The 12073-nt window shown below is 53.5% G+C and overlaps 6 protein-coding genes across 6 annotated transcripts; 3 read left to right on the top strand and 3 right to left on the bottom strand.

Moving 5' to 3' along the window:
- Window positions 1-114: 114 nt before the first annotated feature.
- On the bottom strand, window positions 115-1084 carry BO88DRAFT_410944 (putative S-adenosylmethionine-dependent methyltransferase; the record flags this gene model as incomplete). Its single annotated transcript, XM_025708020.1, has 2 exons — window positions 115-1006; window positions 1071-1084. The coding sequence occupies 2 exons, from the start codon at window positions 1082-1084 to the stop codon at window positions 115-117; spliced, it is 906 nt and encodes a 301-aa protein (XP_025567335.1).
- Window positions 1085-1410: 326 nt separating this feature from the next.
- BO88DRAFT_99421 (uncharacterized protein) lies at window positions 1411-2867 on the top strand. Its single transcript, XM_025713312.1, has 3 exons — window positions 1411-2321; window positions 2385-2772; window positions 2841-2867. The coding sequence occupies exons 1-2, from the start codon at window positions 1500-1502 to the stop codon at window positions 2685-2687; spliced, it is 1125 nt and encodes a 374-aa protein (XP_025567334.1). The 5' UTR covers window positions 1411-1499; the 3' UTR covers window positions 2688-2772; window positions 2841-2867.
- A 965-nt stretch (window positions 2868-3832) lies between these two features.
- BO88DRAFT_484460 (C6 transcription factor) lies at window positions 3833-6093 on the top strand (the record flags this gene model as incomplete). The annotated part of the gene is made up of 6 exons (XM_025712279.1): window positions 3833-3910; window positions 3970-4049; window positions 4102-4850; window positions 4907-5048; window positions 5110-5271; window positions 5328-6093. 6 exons carry the CDS (start codon window positions 3833-3835, stop codon window positions 6091-6093), a joined length of 1977 nt encoding a protein of 658 aa, XP_025567333.1.
- A 40-nt stretch (window positions 6094-6133) lies between these two features.
- On the bottom strand, window positions 6134-7352 carry BO88DRAFT_380076 (carbon-nitrogen hydrolase family protein; the record flags this gene model as incomplete). The annotated part of the gene is made up of 3 exons (XM_025704512.1): window positions 7083-7352; window positions 6558-7009; window positions 6134-6486 (listed from the first exon to the last, which is right to left on the bottom strand). Exons 1-3 carry the CDS (start codon window positions 7256-7258, stop codon window positions 6134-6136), a joined length of 981 nt encoding a protein of 326 aa, XP_025567332.1. The 5' UTR covers window positions 7259-7352.
- A 493-nt stretch (window positions 7353-7845) lies between these two features.
- On the bottom strand, window positions 7846-9252 carry BO88DRAFT_468085 (MFS transporter; the record flags this gene model as incomplete). The annotated part of the gene is made up of 1 exon (XM_025711545.1): window positions 7846-9252. The coding sequence occupies one exon, from the start codon at window positions 9250-9252 to the stop codon at window positions 7846-7848; it is 1407 nt and encodes a 468-aa protein (XP_025567331.1).
- A 318-nt stretch (window positions 9253-9570) lies between these two features.
- On the top strand, window positions 9571-11896 carry BO88DRAFT_431951 (beta-glucosidase; the record flags this gene model as incomplete). The annotated part of the gene is made up of 2 exons (XM_025709325.1): window positions 9571-9667; window positions 9720-11896. 2 exons carry the CDS (start codon window positions 9571-9573, stop codon window positions 11894-11896), a joined length of 2274 nt encoding a protein of 757 aa, XP_025567330.1.
- Window positions 11897-12073: the final 177 nt, after the last annotated feature.

Here is a 12073-nt window from a genome sequence, read left to right as displayed (position 1 = left end):
TATCCTTCAAAAAGCATACGCTTTAGATAGGTCCAACCTGCTTAGGATCAATCGAAAGGTGAACGAATGCTGCCATGGCTAGCGTTCAGGCGGATCTGCGCAGTACGATAGGGACTATTTCTTTCGAGCCATTAGCAGAATGCTGCGCATTTCGAGATCTACCTCGATGTCCCGCCAATTCCCCCCCGACGTAACAAAGGCGCGCCATTTTTCTTCGCCCTCGATCATATCTCGCATGAGAGTGTCCACGCAGTCTCCATATCCGCCTTCTTTTACTGATAAAGCTTCAGGATGTGCCTTGCGCCATTCATGGACCATACTCAATGTCCGTATCAGCGTCTCCAGACTACCAAGGGTCTGTGATGCACGCATTTTTATAGCTCCAGGCGTCTCCAATACGCCAGGCGCATCATCATCGGCAGGGATACTCACCAACCTTGTAAGGTCGGTCCAGTTAGCAAAGTCCCGGCATTCAACGGGATACATCCATTCATTGTTGAACACTGATATCCCTGGTTGAGGCCAGTACGGTACCAGATCCTCAAAAAAGAACTTTTGCAGGGCACGATTAACCTGCGGGCGTCCCATTACGACGTAATGGCCCCAGTTCCAGAAAACAACGGTACCGCCCGGCCGGACTATCCGTGTCATCTCTTTCCAGAGCGGCTCAGGGTCGAACCAATGTGCTGCTTGACAGGCAATCACCAGATCAACCGTCTTCGATGCAATGAAGGGGAGAGACTCTGCATTGGACTGGTGATATTGGATATTACTGACGTCCGATTTCCGAGCTCTTGAAGCTTGCTTCAGCATGCCCTCGGAGGAATCAACTCCAATAACAGATTTGAAACGGGTGGCCAGCGCGCGAGCCACAGCCCCGTGGCCAGTGCCCAGGTCGACACATAGTTCGCGGGGAGACTGATGGTAGGCTAAAACAGTGTCGTACAGAGCCTGAGGAGGGGAAGGGCGATATGCAGCATATGCTGAACAGTCATAACCTTCGTCCCTTGCGGAGCGGAAAAGGGCTCATCAGTATGTCGGAAATTATAGGAATCCGGGGGAAAACTCACGAGAAACTGGCCATTTTTTGGACGTGATGTACCTTTCGCAGATTATATTATCAAGTCTGAGTCCTCCCTTTCGGTGTTGCCACCAAGGACTAGAAGTGGTTTATATACTGACTCATGGCGTGGATATCACTCCGCCATACCTTCCTACGGCTCTTATGCTTAAAGTATGCAGCAATGTGCGCAAGCCTCTTGAGATAACATCCACATACCCAGTTGCCATGACAATTCCACTTTCCTTTGAGCTTATCTAGCTGGCTGGTCTCATGAAGGTCCTTATCTGAAACAGTAGGATTCCCGAGTGACGTTGCATTTCGGCCTCTTCCGCGGCGATATCTCTCTCCATGGATGCCACAAACTGTCACAGCCTTACTGGAATTCATTTCCGCTCAGGGAACATATTGATGTCACAGACGTTTGGCTAAACCGAGGATGCGAGCCCTACTACATATGTTTATCATGTGGACCACGCCTTTAGAATGGCGAATGTGTATCGCGATCAGTTCAATCATTTGGCTACTTTCACCATCTTTCCGACGTCCGTGGCTTATCATCATGCTGTTGCAGACCGTTGAAGTAGGACCAAATCCAGGGGAAAAGGACGGATCAACAGACTCAGCAACATACCAACATATCGTTCCGCAAACCTTGAGACAACTTAGCATGACAGGACCCCTACAAGGAAAGTTCACATCGCCCAATCGGCGACGGGCGCTTTTTGAGACAACTAAACGAGTACTTGCCAGTGCGATTATCGATGGGATTGCCTGCGCAGCCCTTGAGTCATGTAACAGCACAATTTTGCCGTTGTGCTTACGCAGTCCCGGAGGAGCCATGGCCAGTGAAGACGTTTGGATCATGTGCGGTATGCGAGCTGACGCATATACCGAAACAGACGACGGCAGGGTTCTTGGGTTTGTGCGGGCGGACGATCTCCTGGAACCTGTGCTAAGCCAAAACCTCAACGGCGAGATATCAGAGGAGATTGACCCTGGTGTGATTTGTCGCGTTATCTGCCGCTGGCGTTCTCGCCAAGATGAAGAACACGCGGTAGAGACGCTTGTAAAGGAGGTACGGAATTCTGCAAAACAATCAAGGTGTACCAACAGCTATTTTCAATTCGATCCAAAGATAAGAACTAATGCTGAGATAGAGAAATGGTTGGACATGGCCAGTACTCTACCAAGCATACATCTTAATTCTTCACTATGTGATTGGGAGCAATCAGTCATATCTGGACATCCTACACATCCGGTACAACAATCCCCCACCTTGCCCTACCTACTCGCCTTATATTTTTTGTTAACCTTATCAAAGTTACACCGAACCTGCCTTGCCCAGTCACCCCTAGATCCCATCATGCCCGATGGCTTCCCTTATCTACTAGAGCCCGAGCTATCATTCCTCTGCGTTCCAAAGTCAGACATGAGAGTCTTCGGACCATTCCAGTCACTTCTGGACCCACTCTTAACATCTCTTGGGATTCCCAAGGCTGATGATACAATCAATGAGATCGTCATACCGTGTTTCAGTCGCCAACTCCCAGCTATCACGCCAGTATCCCGAAAGCACGCATTCTGGGGGCTGTTCAAAGCTGAGCCCTTCCGGAGATCCAGATAGTCGGGCACTGTATGACTATTGGTTGAAAAAGACAATGTTGACTAAGTGTTTTTTGGAGACGCGGTTGCAGGATGCGTATGCGAAGGTGTGTTTGTATCTTTCTTCTCATCGTGGGATCTCGAGTGTTGCATGAGTCGCTGACGGATGGAACAGTATTATGAGAGGGAAATGCCCAATATCCTCCTCCGCGATGCTTGAATTCAAGACTGAGTGCTACGAGGGGCACTAGTAACATAATGGTGGAGGGATGACCAGTTCACGATAACGATATTTCACGTAATAGTAGTCATAATGGGTAACGTCTTTTCTTCAAAGCTTATGCAGTATGAGCAACTCTTCCTACCTACCCCTGGATCACTGTTCATTCCATTCAGCGAAGGATCCATCTATACCATGATAATAGTAGTGGTATCATCGGTAGTAAGAGGTGAAAACAATCTGCACACCAGATTAGTAGGCATTGGGTTGGTGGACACTGTAATAACTGCGGTACGGTTAGTAGTCAGAAATCCGTCTTCTGATGCGGCTTGCCCAAGACTATAAGCGGCAGCAAGCTTATGAAGCTACAGTCTCCACATACGCAAAGGCCTTGGATGCGTTGGAGGACAGACTGGTGGAAGAGGGGAATCCTGGCGCTCGGTTAAACTCCCTCAGTGCTCTTGCATCGGTGCGCAGTCCCACGGATCGTGGAGCGACGCTATCGTAACGGGCGAACAAGCTCTTCGATTAACTGAAGATGAGATGGGGAAAGAGCATCCTGTTACATTGGAACAGCTAGGGATGCTCTGTGAGGTAAACTGTCGGGTAGTAGGCGAAAATTCAAGGAGCTGCGGAAAGAGTTGGATAGACGGAGACCGGCTCCGGAGAAGCAGTTTTTCTTTAGGCGGTTTTCGCGGGCTCAAGACTAAAGAAAGGTTGTGAAAATATGTTTTCAAGACTCAGTTCTGAATTTTCATGTACATGCCCTCTCCTTGGTAAATAGGAGGATTGAGACATGTACACTGGGGTAAACACCTTATCAGTTCTGCCCTGAGCTTACGTGATGGGCATGGCCTCTTATCAGCTCTCCTCGCCTTGATAACAGCTACTAGTGCCTACTGCTACACTTATCCCAACCCAATCACTAGCAACCTAGATGCACGCAAATGGACTCCTCCTCTCGTGTCTCTATCGCCTGCGAGACCTGTCGGAAGCGGAAGCGCAAGGTGAATTCCCACGTACACGTACATCCCTAACGGCAGTACATGGTAGAAAGTACTAGATGGATAACAAACCCACATAGTGCGATGGTCTGCGTCCGGCCTGTTCTTCCTGTCTGGCCCGAAACACCCCCTGCGAGTATAATGCAGAGAAGCGGATCAAGTTGGTATCCATCCTGAACTATGTACATCGTGCTAACTGCCACCTGCCTTAGGCGCAGAGTGGACCTCAACTATGTGCGAACGCTGGAAGACCAGATCGCGGCACTTAAGGAGCAATTGGCACGGGGACAATCCCAGCCACAGATCACTGTCAATGAAACTGTGTTGACTCCTGTTGACCATCGCGATGAGCGGGCCGACAGGGACGATGATGCTGTTGCAATAATCCCGCCTAGCATGAGCACGGCGATCGAGGATGTCAGCGCTCTCATCTGGCGCATGAGCATTGACAACAACGGCGACGCATCCTTCATTGGGCCGTCCGGCAACTTCTGCTTTCCCGTCGTGCATTGGGACGATGCGGACCTTGGTCATGAGAGTAGGATCACCAGGGTCACGGCCGCACCAGCGATAAGCGCCATTCCTGGGCCAAGCAGTGTGCAGCTGCAGCAGCTGCAGCCTATGATGTCGGACCAGGTGGATTGGCATCTCATTGACCTGTTCGCGCGCTTAATCAACCCCATCCAACAATTTGTAGACCCCGAGACGCTGCAGAAACTCCGCGGAGATAACCTGAATCCAGGTCTCCGACTGATCAAGACCGCTGTGCTGGCGGCGGGGGCTCTATTTGCTGATGACGCGCGTAGCAAGGCGCTCGGTGGTGAGGCAGCTGCTGTCGTCGATGCTACAGCCCTGCAGCTGTGCCGGCAATCGCCCGACATCTCGACAATCCAGGCTCTCTCCATCATGTCGTGGCGGGAGCTTAGCTTGGAGCAGCACAATATGGCCTGGATGTATAACTGTGAGTGCTGGTACTGAAGAAACCCGAGCTGGACAGATTCTGACGCTCGTCTGCAGCAATGTGTGCCAGTCTAGTTCTACATCTAGGTCTACCAGCTAGCATCACGCCAGATATTGGCGCAGGCAGTCCCGAGCTGGGCCATTTCCCTCAAGATACGCGGCGGCTGCGGGCCCTTTGGTCCTCAGTGTTTCTTGACCGGTTCGTCAAGTGCATGCATTCATTGTCACATTATAGATGCCAGCTAAACAAGTCGACACAGGATTGCAACGTCTCTATTAGGCCGAAATTGTCTGCTCCCGTGGAAGCGAATCAAAGCACCCTCATTTCTCAGTGCCGTGGGCCCTTCACCCTCGTTGGACGAGCTCGCCTTTGACCACCAATGCCGTCTCTGGTTCATCCACGATCAATACATGGACAACATGTATCTCATAGCCCTATCCATTCTATTCTCGAAACGAGTACTGACTAACAGCTCAGTTACTCCTTCAACTTCTCCGAACTCAGCAGCGCTGATAGATCCCTCGTCCTCCTAGACGCCCGCGACAAACTTCACTCCTTTTCGCAAAACATCCACCCCTCCCTGCAGGTCACCACGACCAAGCACCCAACCCCGTCAGCCATCTACCTCCACATCTCCTACCATACCTCCTACATCCTCGTCCACCGCCCCTATCTTGCCGACGCGGCCCAAAGCAACCCGCCCATCCATCGCCTCGCCTTCCGCTCTGTCTCCACCGCTGCCCGAGCTATAGTCCGCCTTCTCCGCATCCACGCCAAGATCCACTGCTCCTTTACTGAGATCCCGCCGTTCATTGTGCACAGCGTGCTCACGGCCGCCGTGACGCACCTGTGCAACACCACGAACACGACGCATTCTACCCTGCGCAGCCAGGCGACGGCGCACTTCCGGGTGTGCTTCCGGGCGCTGCTGGCTATGCAGGAGAGGTGGGTGAAGGCGAAGCGGGCGGTGAGACTGTTGCAGGGGCTTGCGCGGAGATGGCGTGTGATGGGAGCATTGCCGTTGCAGCATGGGTTTGAGATGGGTCGAGGAGGTGATGAGCAGGATGAAATAGATGATGAGATGGAGTTGGAGGGAGTAGACGCAGATGCAGATGCAGCTGCAGACGGCGACGAACCGCGCATGTCAGCCATCATCTTCCCCGAAGCCTTCTTCAACTTCGATACAGCAGATGCCCAGCAATGGGACTTCCTTACAGAATCGGCACCGTTCAATCAGATATAACGTTTCTAAGATGGATAACTCAGCTAGCACTACTCCTTCTTTACGCCTCGTCCCCCACCTCCCTCACATGCCTCTGATCCCTCCCTCCAACCCCCAACCACAGCAAATCCGGCCTACTATAATGCCCCACGATATCCACAAACGCCTTAGCCCTATATACCTGCTCAAAGTCCAAATCAGCATAAATAATCCCCTCCTCCGTCGGCGGCAGCGCCTCCGACAAAAGCCGCCCATCGGGCCCAAAAACCGCCGAGCTGCCACCACCGGGAGTATTCATAATCGCCCCCGTAGCAGTTTGCATCAAATCAATCCCCGCTTGACTGATCACAGCCGTGGTATGCAGCACAAACGAAGAAGACTCCATAGCATACGTGCGAGCCAGCACCGCAGCTCCTATCACACACACAAACAATTAGCAATCATCCTCCATACAACAACAACAAGTACCAGGAAAAGATACATACCCTCCCCCGACATCGAAAACAACCCCCCTTCATCCCCCTCATCCTCCTCCTTAAACAACGGCGGCCACGCCGCAACATGAATCCCCTCCCTCTGCGCACACATATAATACTTCAACAGGGGCTGAACATGTTCCCAACACGACAACGCACCCACCCTACCCACAGCCGTGTCAACAACCCCAGCCAGCCCCGTCTCCGCATCAGCATCCCCAAACACCGTGCGCTCCATATGCGTCGCCTTAATCTTCCTCCTCTTGGAGAGAACCTCCCCCTCGTGCGAGATAATCGCCTGCGAGATGTACAGCGAGTCGTGGACGTTCTCGGAGAAGCCGAGCACGACGGTTATGTTGTGGGCTTTGGCTGCGGCGAGGATTCGCGCGAATTGGGGGGAGCTTGTGCTTAGGGAGTTGCGCATGTAGAGCGTGTGGAGGGTTGGGGAGACGGGGCGGGTCCTGTTATGTATTTTGGTTTAGATTATGTTGGTTGATGGGGGATGGGGGATAAGGAGGAAGGGAGACTACTTACCATATCCACGCTGGATACCCTGGGATCCAGCATTCGGGGAAACTGATCAGTTGGGCCCCCTGTGAGGCGGCCTCGGCGATCAGAGAGCAGGTTTTGGTGATGGTCGCGTCGAGGTCGAGCCAGATGGGCTCGCTTTGGGTGACGGCGACGCGGATGGTTGGGGGTGGGGTTGTCATGGTGGTGGTTATTGTTGTTGTAGTATAGAGTGGTCGTAGGGGAATTGTACCTTGGTGTTGTAGGTTACTATATAAGGCGCTTTGGGAAGGCGATGAGTATATCTGAATTACTACTGGTATGGAAACAGCTCTACAATATCAGCTCGGGAGGTTATGTTCCGCCTAAGGAATCTTGGGTGTGAGTGTTTGGGTTGGCTAATAGGAAGTCAAAGTCAATCGTGTGTATCGGGCTACTATCAACTATCTCGTAGTTTGGACGGATATCAGGGCGGATGTGGATGTTCCGCCGCTAACATAATGTATAGTCTTGGCGAGGTAGAATGCGATAGCAACATGGCATTCGCACAAGCATGCTTGCTTATCTGCAAGAAACTATGAGTAAAAATATCAGAATTGGATGAAGGAATGAAATACGGGAGTAACAGGGATGGAGGAGCCTGGGTAGTGGAAAGGGTACACTACTATAATTACTCAATCCCTCTACAAACCCTAGTATACCGTCCACTTCAGTGCTGAAATTAAGTAGGAAATAGTCAAAGCAACACATTCATTCCTAGCCATGAAACAATAATAAAGACTGACTACAATCAATTTCTCTGCCTCATCCGCTTCCCCCAAAAGAACAATGGCAAAGTCGTAAGCATAACCCCAACACTAACAGCTCCAAACGTCGAGAAGAACACCAAAACCCCCTTCTCCGTCACAAAATCATTAAACACAAACGAGAGTCCAAACGCAAACGCGCTCTTGGCCACCATCGCCAACCCGAATCCCTCCCCCGCCCGCTCCCCCAAGACATCATTCGTATATGCCACAATCCCCGTACACCCCATGCCCACAGCAAAGTTCACAATCCCCATGAACAGCCCACACACGACAGCGGAGAGTCCCTGGGCCGTTGCGGCGCCCAGCCCAAAGGAACCTGCAGCCATGGCCATCGTCGCCGGGAGTATGACAAGCAGTCTATATTCAGGCTCGTAGACGCCTCCATTGCGGGAGGCCATGAGCTTGCTGCTGAGGTCGCAGGCCCAGCCACCCATCACAGTGCCGAGGGCGGACCCGATGAGTGGCGCAATGCCGGTGAGGTTGCCGACGGCGACGGTAGACATGGACCAGGGAGGCGCGGTGAAGATCTGCGAGGTGACGGCGCCGAGGAGGATGGTCCAGGTGAAGATGACGGACCACATGATGCAGGCCCAGAGGACGATAGGGTCGAGGACCAGACCGAAGGGCTCGATGAGGGCGCGTAGGAGGGAAGGGTGTCTCTCATCCTCGACCTCCATCATTGGGGCTTGAAGAGAGACAGCTTGGGCCTTTTCTGCTTCTGAGTTGTCTGAAACTACCTTGGTTGTTTCTGTGGTCGTGGTATCGCGGTGGAAGGTGGTCTCCGGGAAGAAGAAGAGCACGGCAACAAACAGAACGCCGAAGAGGATGGCTTCGAGTCGAAAGGCCCAACGCCAGGAGAGTGCTGAAATGACATACCCGCTGATCACCGGGGTGAGGTTGACTGAGACGATCACGGCGAAGTTCCACAGGCCAACGCGACGGCCGCGCTCGTGCACTGCGAAGACGTCGTTGATCGAGGCTGTGCCGGCGAGGGCGAAGAAGCTGCCCATTCCCAGACCTTGGAAGACCCGGGATGCAATGAGCGAGGCGTAAGACTTGGATGCTTCAGCCCAGCAGCAGGAGATGAGCGCCAAGAGGGTGGTAAAGAGGTATACGGGGCGCCTGCCGAAGCAGTGAGCGAAGGCAGAACAAACGTAGGCACTGATGCCTAGGGCCATGACAAGGCTCCCGTTCAGTAGAGTCACGCTGGTCAGGTCGACCTGGAGATCAGCAGCGACAACCGCGAAGCCGGGCACCAGTAGAGGGCCCAGGGAGCCGGTTGCGCAGGAACCTAGGATGATTGTAGCAAAGAGGAGCTCTTTGCGTACATGACTCCATGTTAACGGATCCGTAGGAGAAACCGATCGTCGTGACAGTAGCTGAAGCATTCTGAAAGATGAAGAAGAAGACTGTGGTGGAGAATACTAGGATGATGCTGGTTCTGGCGTGCGCACGTACTCCAAGTCTTATTCTTATACTACAAACCTGTAGGCTGGCCTAAAAAATGAAAGGGCTGATAACGGCAGTACGCTTATCATTCGGTGCTGCCATATTGCGATTAACATACTTATCACGGCGGATGATCTGCTTCCGCTGTCTGTACTTTTCTGTCGATCCACGAGAGATTAGGGCTCTTAAGTCGGATAGGACTATATAATTGTTGCTCTTTCTCCCAATATGAAACTACTACATGCACAGCAACGAAAATGCGCCAATCAATCGGCTGGAAAACTTTTTACGCTGGTTGGGCCTTGGCCTCAACCGGCTTCTGCACCAGCAGTGGCCTCTTGGCTGACCTGCAAGGTATGCTCAACTTACCATCTCTTCTACTCACCAGCTAACACTTCTACTACAGTCGATCTCCAAGACTGGGCTTCAGCATACAACCAATCCGTCGCCGCAGTGGCAACCCTATCCAATGTAGACAAGATCCGGCTCATCTCCGGCCAAAGCGTGCCTTCCATCAACTTCGAGCCCTATACAGCCGACGACGGCTCCCAAGGACTAGAGAGCTTCTTCTACGTGACCTCATTTCCCGAATCCTCGGCGATGGCTCAGACCTGGGACCCCGAGCTCATCAAAGCCAACTTCCATGCCGTCGGTCAGGAGTTCTACGGCAAAGGCTACACCATGATCAACGGTCCAACGGTTGGCCCACAAGGCCGCACCCCCTGGAGCGGCCGTCTAGTGGAAACCCTAGGTCAGGACGTCTACCTGGCCGGAATCGCATTCGCACACGCCACCGAGGGCATTCGCGAGGCCGGCATCATCCCCTGCGGCAAGCACTTCCTCCTCAACGAGCAAGAGACCAATCGCTCCGAAGTCTACTGGTCCAACAACGGAGTCACCGTCCCCCTCAACAACACCGCCTACTCCAGCAACGCCGACGACAAAACCCTACACGAAGCCTACCTCTGGCCCTTCTACGACGGAGTCAAAGCCGGCCTCGGCGCCGTAATGTGCGCCATGAACCGCGTCAACGGGACCTACGCCTGCGAAACCCCCAACCTGCTCAACAACATCCTCAAAACCGAACTGGCATTCCCAGGATTCGTCACCCCCGACACCTCTGGCCAACACACAGCCCTAGGCTCTGCCAACGCCGGCATGGACTTCGGAGCTACCACCTTCTGGAACCCCCAGACCCTCCTCCCAGCCCTCGCCAACGGCTCCCTCTCCCAAGCCCGCCTCGACGACATGGCCATCCGCAACCTCATGCCCTACTTCCAGCTCGGCCTCAACACCAAAACTATTCCCCCCAATCCCGCGGCCACAGCCCCCGTCGACGTCCGCGCCAACCACCGCGCCCTCGTCCGCAAAGCCGGCAGCGCAGCCATCGCCCTCCTAAAAAACACCAACAACACCCTCCCCCTCCACAAACCACCCTCCATCGGCATCTTCGGCTCCCACGCCCGTCCCACGCTCATCGGCCCCGGCACAACAATGGACGACGTGCACACCCACACCACCTGGCCAGGCCACCTCATCTTCTCCGGCGGCTCCGGCATCAGCAGCCCCTCGTACCAAATCACCCCCTACGACGCCCTCCTCTCCAAAGCCCTCGAAGACGGCACCCAACTCATGTGGGCGATGGACGACGAGCTCCCCATCATCCCCTACACCGCCGTAACCGGCACAATGGGAACCTCAGCAGCGCCCACCTTCGCCGGCTACGCCTCCGCCGTATCAACCTGCCTCGTCTTCATCAACGCCTGGAGCGGCGAAGGCCACGACCGCAGCGAACTCCGCAACATCCCGCAAGACGAAATGATCCTCACCGTGGCCCAACACTGCGCCAACACCATCGTCGTCATCAACACCGTCGGCGCCCGTCTCCTCGACGCCTGGATCGACCACCCCAACATCACAGCCGTCCTCTACTCCTCCCTCCTAGGCGAGCAATCAGGCAACGCCATCATCGACGTCCTCTACGGCGCCGTCAACCCCTCCGCGAAACTCATCCACACCATCGCCCGCAATGAATCCGACTACCCCGTCCCCGTTTGCATGACCGCAGATTGCGACTTCACCAAGGAAAAGGTCTACCTCGATTACAAGTACTTCGACGCACACAATATCACCCCGCGCTATGAATTCGGCTTCGGGCTCTCTTACACTACTTTCAACTATTCGGTCCCTCCTGCGATCAGCTACGTGGATGAATCTGCTCTCGCTCATCCCATCCCCACGGGTAAACTTGTCCCTGGCGGGAAGGCGGATCTCTGGGACGAGGTCATGCGGGTTACGATGAATATCACGAATACGGGGGATAGGGATGGGGCGGAGGTTGCGCAGCTGTATGTTTCGTTTCCTGAGGAGGCGGATCAGCCCGTTAGACAGTTGCGAGGATTTCAGAAGGTCTTTTTGAGGGCTGGGGAGAAAGGGTTGGTGGAGTTTGGGTTGAGGAGGAGGGATTTGAGTTATTGGGATGTAGGCAGGCAGGAGTGGGTGCTTGCTAAGGGGGTATATCGGTTTTGGGTTGGGGCTAGTAGTAGGGATTTGAGGGGGTGGGTGGAGTATGTTGTTGCTTAGATTTTGGTGCTGGGTTGGGTACTAGGTATAATGTTACCTGTGCTGCAGGGCACTTCGATTAAGGTACCTGGTAAAGGAAAGATGAAGTACTATACACATCCTATCGTTCAATCATACACACGTACATGCATACATACATACATACATAGAAACCTAATATGAATAGAATAAAAAGGC

This window comes from Aspergillus vadensis (genome assembly GCF_003184925.1).
Source record: "Aspergillus vadensis CBS 113365 unplaced genomic scaffold BO88scaffold_2, whole genome shotgun sequence".
In the NCBI taxonomy this organism is placed as follows: domain Eukaryota; kingdom Fungi; phylum Ascomycota; class Eurotiomycetes; order Eurotiales; family Aspergillaceae; genus Aspergillus; species Aspergillus vadensis.
This window is presented reverse-complemented; position numbering and strand designations above follow the sequence as displayed.

Coding starts and splice junctions, on each gene's coding strand:
- BO88DRAFT_99421 (XM_025713312.1), top strand. CDS start 1,500: ATGCGAGCCCTACTACATATGTTTATCATGTGGACCACGCCTTTAGAA. Junction 2,322..2,384: donor CTGGACATCCTACACATCCG/GTACAACAATCC, acceptor ACCTTATCAAAG/TTACACCGAACCTGCCTTGC.